Below are 12,686 nucleotides of genomic sequence, written 5' to 3' on the forward strand. Positions count from 1 at the left end.
TTTGCTTTGGAAATTTTAGAAGAGACAAGCGCGTTAAACCTGTATGATTTAATGTTCATCATTCAGGGCTACGCTGAATACCAAGCCAAATATCAGTAGTGTTGATCTTGCTGCATGAGAAGGGCAACTAGAAATTTTACATGACCTCTTGTATGAGATCATCAAACATCTGGTACATCTGGTACCTTTCTCCACCTTTCCTCTGGCCATTACATAACAAATTTTGGCTGAAAATTTCATGTAGGCTGAGGCACACAGTAGGAGAGGTTTTGGTGGTATTGTTTTTAAAAAATAGTGTAGCATTCTTCTAGAGTTTTAGTAACATCTCATAGTTTAGTAACAAGCTGAGTATAAAAGGCTGAAATTATGCTCTACAGATGGTGCTGAAGTTCTGGAGATAATACACAAATGCATTATGTATGAATATATTTTGTTCAATAATAGTAGGAAATGTAGAATCCAATCATTCAATACATAAATAAATCTAATTTTAAAATTCATTTTGGATGTTTATAGAGAAATATGTGTCCGGGCACATACCATAATTAGATTTTTTTTCAGTATAACAAGTCACCTGTTTCATGACAAAATAAGCATTTCATATTTCTCTTGCTTCCATAAATGTAATCATTATGAACATAAGTTGACTTCAGTCAGTTAAACTGAAGAAAAGCCAAATGCTTAAAATTCCATTGATGCTTCTACTATTTTATTTTGTAAAAGTAGTGTTCTGATAGTATCTAATTCCTAAAAACAGTGATTTCTTGAAGGGACAATCTTTTCTCTGTTAGTGTTTTTAATCTCTAAAAACAATCTACTAGAGCCGTGGTGGCGAACCTGTGGCACGTGCCACAGGTGGCACGCAGAGCCCTCTCTGTGGGCACGCGCACTGTCATCCGAGTCCTAGGCCTTTAAGCTGGGTTTTATAAAACCTTTTCGCTTTAGGCCTCTGCCGCCGTGTGCAAAAAAAAAAAAAAGAAGGTTCAATCAATCAATTTCAACTTCTTGCAGGAAAAAAAAGATGTCGCAAAGTTGGAATTGATTGATTGAACTTTTTAGTCCAACCCAATCTGCTGTTACCACCACAGCCATGCCTACCCAATGGGCTATGCCCACCCAATTGACCACACCCACCCAATGGAGCATGCCCACCCGGCACACGACGATACATAAGTGGGTTTTGGGTTGCAGTTTGGGAACTCGGTCTCTAAAAGGTTCGCCATCACTGTACTAGAGGATTAAACTTGTTTTCTGTGCCTCACAGTTTGTCTCCACACTGAATTTGAAATGAAAGATAAATAGAAAAATTCACATTGTGTCTTATAACTAAACTAGAGTATCTGTATACACATTATCAATTTCATTTAAAAGATAGACCTTTATTTTTCTTAAAATATAGTACTCATCTGTTATTTATCACTATAGGTCATCCTCTTGAGACTTCATTAAGTAAAGTGGTCACTAATTGAAACCACATCTATGCTTATGATCGTACTTCAGTTTTCTTTTGCTTTATAAGCCTGTAAAAATCATGAATATATAGATTGATTATAAAGTTAATTTTTCATTGCCATCATAACTGGTGATCCCCAGGGGGAGGGCGTTCTCTGTGGGCACACCTGCCCTATGGAATCAACTGCCAACGGAACTCTGGACTGCCCCTGACCTTCGTTCATTTCGCCAGGACCTAAAAACCTGGCTCTTTGAGCTATCTGGTCTGGACTGAGGGGTTTAATGTTTTTAAATTGTGATTTTAATTTTTTGCGGCTAGACTTAATTTTATTTTAATTTAATTTTATATTGTATTGTTTTTAAATTTTGCCTTGTAAACCGCCCTGAGTCCTTTGGGAGTAGGGCGGTATATAAACCGAATAAATAAATAAATAAATAAATTAAATAAATAAATACGATAAATAAATAAATAAATAAATAACTGAACGATTGTTAAGTGAGTCCATTTCTAAATGAAGATTACATGTATTTGTAATCTTAAAAACTGAACCTTTCTTAAAAAAGAAATTAGATATTGAAATTGACAGGCCATTGCTTCATTATAAGAATCCAAAATGGGTTTAGTTTCAATAATTTATAAAATATTATTCAATATTGAAATGAGGAGCTTGATTACCAATAAGAAATATGAAAAAAGCAGATTTAGGAATATATTTAAGAATGGGACAGGATACAAACTGAGACTACAAATTCTTTATAAATCTGCTTCATCACAAATAAAAGAACTATCATGGGAAATCATTCTAAATAGTATAGTATCCTAGTCAGATTGTCCCATATTAGTAAAACAATCTCTTCAGATTATTGGAGGGAATTCAGATTCATTTTCACTTATGTCATAAAATGAGGAAACAAGTTGATTTAGTGTTCTAGAAATTAGAACTCAACAGTTAACATCAGAAAACATTTTTGTTCCATCAAATGAGACATTAAAACGAAAATTGTTGGCATGTGATTTTATGATGGCAACTTGTCATACAGTTTTTGAAAAATTTGGATGAGAAAATTTAGACTGTTTACAGGTAAGGGGATGGAGTATTGCATTACTGGGAAAAATGACATAATCAGGAGTCAGGAAAAATTAGAATTATCTGCAGATAAGCATATTTGTCAATTTTATAAATATAAATATGTCAATGGATATATAACATGGGAAATGTGAAAAAAGCTCATCAAAATATTTAATATAAGGAGCTAGTACATATAATTGATTCATATATTTCAAAATTAAAAACTATATCTTTAAGTCTCAAGTATTGCTTAAAAAGTGAAGATCAAGTCTCTACTTTGAAACTTTCTCTTGTTCTCTCAGCCTAGCTTACTTCATAAGATGATTTTGTCAATAAGAGTAGAACAGTTTCTTTTTAAGTTCTTGAAAGAAGCACAGAGGTTTTACTAAAATATTGTAGTTGCAATACTGAATCCATTCATTTTGCTTTTTTTAAAAAAAGGTAACTGAATTATCGTTTACTTCATAAGGTGTAGTCCAAATGTTTTTCAAGCAAATAATATTTTAGGACATTTTTACTCTGATGGAACAATTTACATGTTGTGGATGGTTTTGTTCATTTTATTTCACAGGCTGGCCGCCTGATGATAAGAAAATTGATTGCGGAAAAGCTGAAGATTCCTTGGAACAAAATACAGTTACAAAGGACTTCACAAGGCAAACCTGTCCTTGTAAATGCATTAAGCAGCAGCATCCAATCCAATTTCAGCTTTAATATTTCTCATCAAGGAAATTACACTGTACTTGCAGCGGAACCTGATCGTCAGGTTGGCATTGATATCATGAAGACTACAATGCCAGGTAATGTGACATGACACATCTATGTCCTATCCTAGGATGGGAATGAGAAGGGCTTCTGCCTCCTTAATACTATTTAAATCACAACATTCCAATTTTTAAAATGATAGTTATGGATTCTCTTTTCACTCGATTGCACATCATTAGAACTGCTTAAATCTTAGGATTAGAGTGGGCAAATGGTTCCCGGAAAATATGTAAACAAACCCAGTATATAATTGAAAGTACAAATACAAAAGTGCAAGATCATTTGTATTAGAATTCTTCTGTTGTTCTTATGTTGAAAGGGAGAAATGCAGAGGGTACGGTACTTTTTGAAGAAAAAATAATAGATGAATTTGTGCATTGGCAAGACAGAAATTTTACAACATTGTTTCCAAATAACTTGAGAGTATAGCTTCCATTGCTTCAGTCATCATGTCAGGTGTTGAAAAACATAGTTGACACATCTGGAGAACAAAAGCCTGCCTTATAATAACAGTTTCTGTAATAATAGGTGTCATCACAAGGAAAACCACATGGTGGTGCAGTTGTTCTACCAAACACTTCGGATCTGGTGAAGAGAATAAGATTTCAAAATGCTGCTGCATATCTGCACATTGTCATTTTAGTACCAGACTCCTTAATTTTTGTTCTATAAGGAGGAATGAGTAGCAATCTTTAAAGCACAATTTTCAGAGATTCAGATGAAAAAACTGCGGTTCCCAGATTCTCAAGAGACTGATTCTGTCTGTCTCTATGGAATATATAATCTGTTCTATAGTATAGAATAGTATGATTGATATGTACATTGTGTAGTTTTTCTTTAGAAATCAAGCCACTTGATTACTTGTCCTTTTGAATTACTTTTCTAGTAATTCTGTCTAATCATGGTATCAACAGTTTCTTTTTATTTACCTTTTTTTTGCAAAACCATGCTTTTTGTCAGCAGTCTCCAGTATAATATGTTGTATATTCCCACTAAATGCATTCTTTTTGGATAGAAGACAGGAGGGCTGCATATGTAGGGTGAGATCTGCAAAATGAGTTATGAATTCTGCCAAAATGTTTTCCGTACTGCAAAGCTTCCATTAAGCTAATTTATGTATAAGAAATCAGTAACAATGTAAACCCAAATTTTAAACACAAACAAAACATTGTTTAGTCATCCATTTGTGAAAGCAGATTAATGCAGGAGGAAGCATCACCCAACCCCACTTTAACTGCACCCTAAATGGAATACCTTCATTTCTCAATGCGATCCCAATTTCACCTGGTTTTAGAATCTAGATGCCACAATGCAAAATCTTCCTACTTGCTTGCTTTTCACAGTGGCTACATCTGGAAACCAATCTATTTCAGTGCTTAAACGGCTTTCTTTTTTATCCCAGTAAGAATTCAAGAGAAATTGATGGCTTTCCTTACTGAGAAAGATCTTGTCCTAAGGCTTAAAATGTAAAAGATGCAGCATACATAGAAATGGATCAAAAAGAAAAGGAAAAGGTCTTCTTAATTTAAGGTGGCCTGGTGCAATGGCCCTTTCTCATCTAATCAAAGAGTTTCATATGGGACGATTTGGAGTATCTGATCTGAGACAGTTTAGTGCTTTAAAAGCCACAAGAATAGTCATATTCAGTAATAGCAAACAGATTTTTAATTCACCAAACTGCTTTCTATGGTGGTCCATGAGCTGACTCTGGAAAGCACACCAAACGTTTGTCCTTTCCAGTTATAGTTAAATAACTCATTTCTCAGAATCCTGTGTGAACTAGTCCCAAGTGGAAGCAGATAATCCAATGCCCCCCCCCAGATTTCGACTAGATTTCCTTCAATACTATGCACGCCCATTGGGCCTTGTTTGCCCAATTGCTGATTGAGCAATTATTAAGTATTATTTAAGTCTCCATTTCATGAAAATTATACTTATGCCTTGCCTCTTTGTGTCTGACGATATCTGTAAGAGTTAAAGTAGGAATGTGAAAAGCAGCCTCTTTTGAATTTGGACCATTCTGAGTGACCCAGAAATTGTCTGAGTTCAGAATGGGCCCATTTTGGAACTAATGAGACCTTGGAATGGAATCAAATACTTGGAACAGTCCATTTTAAGGGTAGATTCTTTTGCACATTTAGAATTTAAAGTATAGGGGAGATGAGGTGGGATGTCTGATATTCAGTATCACTTTAAGCTTTCCAATACTTGAGATGCTTAAATAATAATTATTAAAGAAGACTTATTTGCATCAGCATCTGCATAATAATATATTGTTGTCCTGATTAACAAGCTGTAAAGTGATGTCTGTGGAAAACTGATAACATGGGAAATCTTTCTGTATCAAGGAGGAATCAGTATAGCTTTATTATTTTCAGACTGGTCTCTTTTCTTATCATTGACTGAAGAGTTTGCTTTGTCCCAAATTGATAGAATTAAAATTGTCATCATCATCATTTTAGCCATTATCTAGCCCCTGCAGGACGAAGGCCTCTTCCGCATGTTTCCAGCCTATACAGTCCTGAGCTTTCTGTTGCCAATTGGGCCCGCAATACTTGCTGATGTTGTTCATCCATCTTGTTTTAGGTCTCTTTCATGGACACTTTTTATCAAGTGGAATCCATGAGCCGTGGTGGCGCAATGGTTAGAATGCAGTACTGCAGGCTGCTACTGCTGACTGCCAGCTGCCAGCAGTTTGGCAGTTCGATTCTGACTGGCTCAAGGTTGACTCAGCCTTCCATCCTTCCAAGGTTGGTAAAATGAGGATCCAGATTGTTGGGGGCAATATGCTGACTCAGTAAACCAATTAGAAAAGGCTGTAAAGCACTGTGAAGCAGCATATAAGTCTAAGTGTTATAGCTATTCTATGACTTCCTTCGTCCACCTGCCATCAGTTCTTCTTGCTATGTGACAGCCCATTTTCATTTCAATTCTTTTACTCTCTTGATGATATTGTATACTTTTGTTTGTTCTCTAATCCAGAGGTCCCCAACCTTTTGGGCATCAGGGACCGGTTTCATGGAGAAAGGTTTTTCTGCAGACTGGAGAGTGCGTGATTTTGTGTGCTGACTGCATTTCACGGATGGGGCTTTGCTTGTTTGTGTGGACCAGTTGCTGGCATGCCATGGCCCAGTACCGGTCCACGGACCAGGGGTTGGGGACCCTGTTCTAATCCATGTGCAGGTCTTTCCATCCTGTCTTGTAATGCCGAGCATGTATCTTTCTATGGCTCTTTGTGCCACTCATAGCTTTTGTATCGCATTAAAATATGTTACTAAGAGTGAATTGTTCTATTTCAGATTTTTTTGTTTCCTTTTTTAAAATTTCCTCTTGCAGTATTTTTCTATCCGCAGTGAACCCTTGTGTCTAGTGAAGGAGGGGAAGCTTCGTTATATTGGTTTAGGGCAATTATTGCATTTGAATTATTTTCCATGAGTGGGAGTGCATACAAAATTATATTTTTGGCACTGTGAAGTATAACATGATTGAAGGCTTTGAACTAGTGCTCAATTTTCTGATAGCACTGAATTGTGCTCCATATTTTATGTCTGCCATTGTAACTTAAAAATGATGAACTCTTATCACAACAAAGTCAAAGTAATGGTTTTGAGATATGGTACTGTGCTTTTGGCTCTTGGAGAATACAGTGAAGATCATACTGCATGTGATGTTAATTTTCTTACCTAAATTATTGCTGTGAGATTACTTGTAAAACTATGAGATTGTAGAATGGGCAATCTTAACTCAATTTCAAAAACATTCAGAAAACAGTTTACACCACTGTGATTTCCAGGTGTTACTCATGTACAAAATAAACACCTTCATTTTTCACATCCTTGATCCAAAGATCATTCGGCCAGTGGGATTAGAGCTCTAATTTCTAAATACGTAGCCCTCTAACCATTATTTCATTGGATGGATAAGAACCTTAATAATAAACAGAATTGTTATTGGCAAGGTTTTCACATGTGAAGTAGTTGTGAGCTTTCTTGCCCATGGAATAATACATTTTCAGAAGCATGGATCAAAGATTAACTGAGATAGTTTTATTTAGAATGGAAACAAAGTTCAAGAAAGAAGGTCTTGAGTTCTGACTTGATTTGTAAATAATAATATTGCAGAGGAGAATTCCAGTGATAACAAATTATGTCAGAGCACCATCAGAATATGTATTAATTGGAAATCCTGTGCCTTATGGGAAGCATGGGTTTACATTGATGCTTTAAAAGATAGAAAGATGCAAACTTAAATGCTTTTTAGGTGCTTAAAAAAGAACACAATATCTGAATTTTTGGTTTCTTACATTTATTTCTAGAAAGTATCTAGAACTCCAGTTTTCCTTGAGGAAGAATTATAAATTGTCACATTCAAGAACAAGTTTAGGTTTTATGACCCAGCAGGTTTTTTAATTTAAAAAACTATTTCAAATGGGGCAATATAATTAATGGATTTTAAGTTGCTAATAAGAAGTTTCACAACGTGAACACTGAGAAAATAAAAGGCAATGTTTCCAAATGCTATTTTATTAATAGGAGCTTCACAACTCTTATTTTCTTAATCCAAAGGTATCTCTTAGGTTTTAAAAGTTAAGAAATTAAAATATGAATTTTATGCTCTGTTTAGTAATACGTTATTTGTTCTCAGCTTAACTTTGTGTAGTCTTCTCCAAATGCTCCAAGACTAAATGTCCTTTCATTCTAAATCTTCTTTCTGGAAATCACTGATTTTGCCACTTTGTTTATAGCAGGTTTGGGGCAGGGGCCAGATAGAAGTGGTATAAATAGAGAAAGAATCATGACATTCTCTAAACTCTACCCTGCAATTGATTGGAGTAATCAGCACCTTTGTCTTTCTGTATATTTGCTTCAACTAATCTAGAGTCAAAGCGGTAATGATTTTTTCTGTTTAAACTTAATTTAAATATGGTTTAAAATAGTTTAAATATACTAAAAAAAGATATCAGCCTTGACTGTCCTATGGGCAGAAAGGCTAGCTAGCAATAGAGGAAGGAAATAATTTTGGGGAGTTATTACATAAATCCCTGAGTAGAATGAATACAAGTATTTTCCCCATTAATCCACAAATGCTAATTTGGCACTCTGCAGTTGAATTGACACTGCAACTATCAGAAATCCCTGGGACATACAGAATTAGGAAAAACTGTACCTGGTTTTCTTTGCCAACAAAAAAAAGAGAAGAAAGAGAAATGTAGTTGTAGCAAACATGCAACTCACCAAACAACTGAAATGTTAACTTTCTGAAAGCAAAAAATATATATGTTTCATTAGAAATTGCCGTGTTCCCCATCATTTTAATTTGGTGTCAGAATAACAACAAAATAAACAACCAGAGGGTTTTCAAGATAGTTTTTTGGACAATAAGTCTGCTGTTAATTTCACTATATTTTCATCCTTATAAATTCCAATTTGAAATTCATAAAGATTAACCTGATGCATTTTGGTGATTTATCCAGTGAACTGATAATCTGTTTTCATTTAATTCTTTCCTGCCCCAACAAAACCATCACCTTTTGCCACTTGCCTCAACTGTGAAAACTTTGTTGCTTTAAATTGATTCTGCTGTTTACACTGAGAATTCTCTGATGTACTTTATTTTAAACCTTTGTCTTCAAAATCCTTTTCTCCCCTCCTGGCTACAAGAGAATCATACACGCACACACACACACACACACACACACACACACGAAACTAATTCTGTTTTTATAGGTATTATCCCAAATTACAACACCAGTTACATTTCTTTTTTTAAAATTTGTAAAAATAAAAAGTATAATTTATACAGGCCCATTTCATGATTTTTCTTTACTTCTTTTTTAAAAAAAAATCCTCATTCTCTTCGACAGTGGTGATCTCTCATTTGGACATTTCTTGCTTCTGGAGATCTTCTTTTCCCCTTTGTGTGGCCTGCTGGAAAGAAAGTCCAAAAAATTGATGGGTCCAGAACACTTTTCTTCCTTCAAAAATTCTTAAATTTATCTTAAATTTAATGATTTGTAAAAATGATTCAATCTTGTAAAAAACACACACAAACAAGTAGAATATCTAATGAAACTCTGATTTTTGGCAACAGATGTGAATGGTACCCATAAAAGGCCCTTTTAATAGCTATTCCTATTAAGGATTTTAGATTTCTAGACAGGGCTAATTCAGATATAACACTGACTCCTTACTAAGATTGATAAAAGTAAGCCTTAAAAATGTAAGCTGCCTCTGTTCGCTAAAGAAAAGTCTGTGTTTTCCTTGCCCTGTTTTCTCTCCCTTAATGATAAAAAGAAAGAATTTCTTTGGATCTTCTTGCATCAGAACATCAGTCCATCTATTTTTGCCCTCTGCTTACACGTTGAATTTATTTATTTATTATTGGGATTTATATGCCGCCCTATCTCCCGAAGGACTCAGGGCGGCTAACAACAATAACATACAATAATACAGAAGTTAAAAGAAAAATTAAATTAATGGCCCTGTAGAATAAATTAAAATTAAAATTAAAATAAGTTAAAAATTAAAAAAATAATTAAAATCCCTGTCAGTCCAGGTCAGCCTGGTGGAAAAGGAGTGTTTTGAGGCCACGGCAAAAGGACTGGAGATCTGGGGCCCTCCGAAGCTCAGGGGGGAGCTGGTTCCATAGGGCTGGCGCTCCCACAGAGAAGGCCCTCCCCCTGGGGGTCGCCAGCCGACATTGTCTAGCCGACGGTACCCTGAGGAGGCCTTCTCTGTGTGAGTGCACTGGGCGATGGGAAGTCGTTCCCGGCAGCAGATGGTCCTGCAAGTATCCCGGGCCTAAGCCATGTACCAGCACCTTAAATCTCACCCGGAAGACAACCGGTAACCAATGCAGCTCACGCAGGAGGGGTGTAATATGGGAGTATCGGGGTGCTCCCATCACTACCCACGTGGCCACACTCTGCACCAGTTGAAGCCTCTGGGTGGTCTTCAAGGGCAGCCCCATGTAGAGAGCATTGCAGTAATCTATACAGGAGGTAACAAGTGCGTGGGTGATTGTATGTAGGGCATCTCGGTCCAGAAAGGGACGCAACTGGCGTACCAGGTGAACCTGGGCAAATGCCCCCCTAGCCACGATTCCAATGTGATCTTCAAAACTGAGTCGTGAATCCAGGAGGACGCCTAGATTGCATGCTCTATCAATGCCACTCAGTCTTGACCGGGTTGAGCCGGAGCCTGTTCTTCCCCATCCAAATCTGTACTGCTTCCAGGCAACGAGACATCACATTGAGGGCATCACTGGGTTGGTTCGGGGTGGAGATGAAAAGCTGGGTATCGTCAGCATATTGATGATACCTCACCCCGAAGCCACGGATGATCTCACCCAGCGGCCTCATATAGATGTTGAACAGGAGAGGTGAGAGTATCGACCCCTGAGGCACCCCACACCTAAGGGGCCTAGGGGTTGACCTCTGCCCCCCCTGACAACACCGTCTGCAAACGGCCCAAGAGATAGGAGGAGAACCACCGTAAAATGGTGCCTCCCACTCCTAACCCCTCAAGACGTCGCAGCAAGATACCGTGGTCGATGGTATCAAAAGCTGCTGAGAGATCTTAATAGGAGCAGGACAGAGGAATAACCCCTATCTCGGGCCCGCCAGAGATCATTCACCAGCGCGACCAATGCCGTTTCCGTGCTGTACGGGCCTGAAACCCGATTGGTACGGATCCAGATATTCAGTTTCCTCCAGGACCAAAGGGATCTGCAGTGCCACCATGGTCGCAACAAACTTCACAAGAAAGCGAAGGTTGGAGACAGGACGAAAGTTATTTAAAATAGCTGGATCCAATGCAGGTTTCTTGAGAAGGGGCCTTACCACCGCCTCTTTCAAGGCGGCAGGGAAGTACCCTTCACTCAGTGAGGAATTAATAACTGCTAGGAGCCAGCCTCGTGTAACCTCCTGAGACGCATAGACCAGCCAGGAGGGACATGGGTCCAACAGACATGTGGCAGCACTTAATTTCCCCATGATCCTGTCCACTTCATCCGGAGTCACAGGATCAAACTCTTCCCAGATGTTCTCGCCCAAACCCATCGTTTTCCTCTCAGATACTGCCCAGCCCAGCCCGAATCTGAGCAATTTTGTCCACCAGATATTTACTAAATTCCTCAGCTTGTCCTCGTAAGGGGTCCTCTCCTGTCCCTTGATTTAAAAGGGAGCGGGTCACCCTAAACAAGGCGGCCAGGTGGTTATCTGTGGACGCAATGAGGGTGGTGAAGTAAGCCCACTTTGCCACCTCCATTGCCACAAGATAAGATCTAGAAAAGGATCTTAACTGAGTTCGGTCAGACTTGGACCGACTGTTTCTCCAAATGCTCTCTAGGCCCCTTCTCCAGCGTTTCATCTCCCGCAGGTCCTTGGAAAACCAAGGAGCAAGCCGGGACCTGCGCCGGGTCAGAGGCCGCAAAGGCACAACACAGTTGAGAGCTTCCGAAGCAGCCTGTTGCCAGGCATTAACTAAGGACTCGACCGGGCTGTGGGAGAGGGAGGTAGGAATCAATCCAAGTGCCGTCTGGAACCTATCTGGGCCCATCAGGCGCCTGGGGCGGAACCATCTGGTCGGCTCCGCCTCCCGGCAGTGGGGGATGACGTGATGGAGGCCCAGCCGCAGGAGATAATAGTCTGTCCATGAAAGAGGTTGAGATGTTGGAGTAACCCCCCCAGACCATTAAGCCACTGCCCAGAGATAAAAATAAGATCAGGTGTGTTTCCCCCCTCGTGAGTTGGGTCCTGAATAATTTGGGTCAGGTCCATGGCCATCATGGAAGCCACGAACTCTCGGGCCACCTCTGACGCACTGCCCAGGGAAGGCAGATTAAAATCTCCCAGAACCATAAGTCTGGGAAATTCAACCGCCAATCCCAAGAGGGCGTCAAGTCTGGGCAGAGCTGTTGCTACGCAGCTTAGAGAGAGGTATACAAGCAACAGGCCCAACTGACCACCAGGACCCCACCTTAAGAGGAGGGACTCACATCCGTCTATCTGAGGGGCAGTGGCCTCCCATGGACAGAGGGTCTCTCTAATAACGACCGCCATGCCACCTCCCCTACCCTGAGCCCGAGGTTGATGCAGCACACAGAAACCTGGAGGGCATAAATCAATCAGAGGGACCCCTCCCTCCAGGCCCAACCAAGTTTCCGTGATGCATGCTCCAGTGTCTTCAAGAAACTCAACATTGGGAAAACAAAAACATACAGTATATTTCTGTTAGTGGCCCATATATATTGCCAGTTGTCAATTTGACTTAAAAGTGTTTATAGTTTATTTTAATAGATTTTATCTAATTATCATTTAAATCTACGTAGTTCTAGCTGTGGTGAGGTCTTATAGAAATGATTTTCAGAAATTAATTTATGTATTGTGCAAAAAAATTA

General features: G+C 38.7%; 1 protein-coding gene across 2 annotated transcripts in view; it reads left to right on the forward strand.

The window, feature by feature from the left end:
* AASDHPPT (aminoadipate-semialdehyde dehydrogenase-phosphopantetheinyl transferase) overlaps window positions 1-12,686 on the forward strand; it is a 31,619-nt gene that overhangs the window by 1,251 nt on the left and 17,682 nt on the right. For both annotated transcript variants that reach the window (XM_083362424.1, XM_083362423.1), the window contains one exon: window positions 3,094-3,322. In XM_083362424.1, coding sequence (XP_083218550.1) covers window positions 3,094-3,322 — 229 coding nt within the window. The remainder of the gene's footprint in view (window positions 1-3,093; window positions 3,323-12,686) is intronic.

This window comes from Vipera ursinii (assembly GCF_947247035.1).
Source record: "Vipera ursinii genome assembly, chromosome: 4".
Lineage (NCBI taxonomy): Eukaryota > Metazoa > Chordata > Lepidosauria > Squamata > Viperidae > Vipera > Vipera ursinii.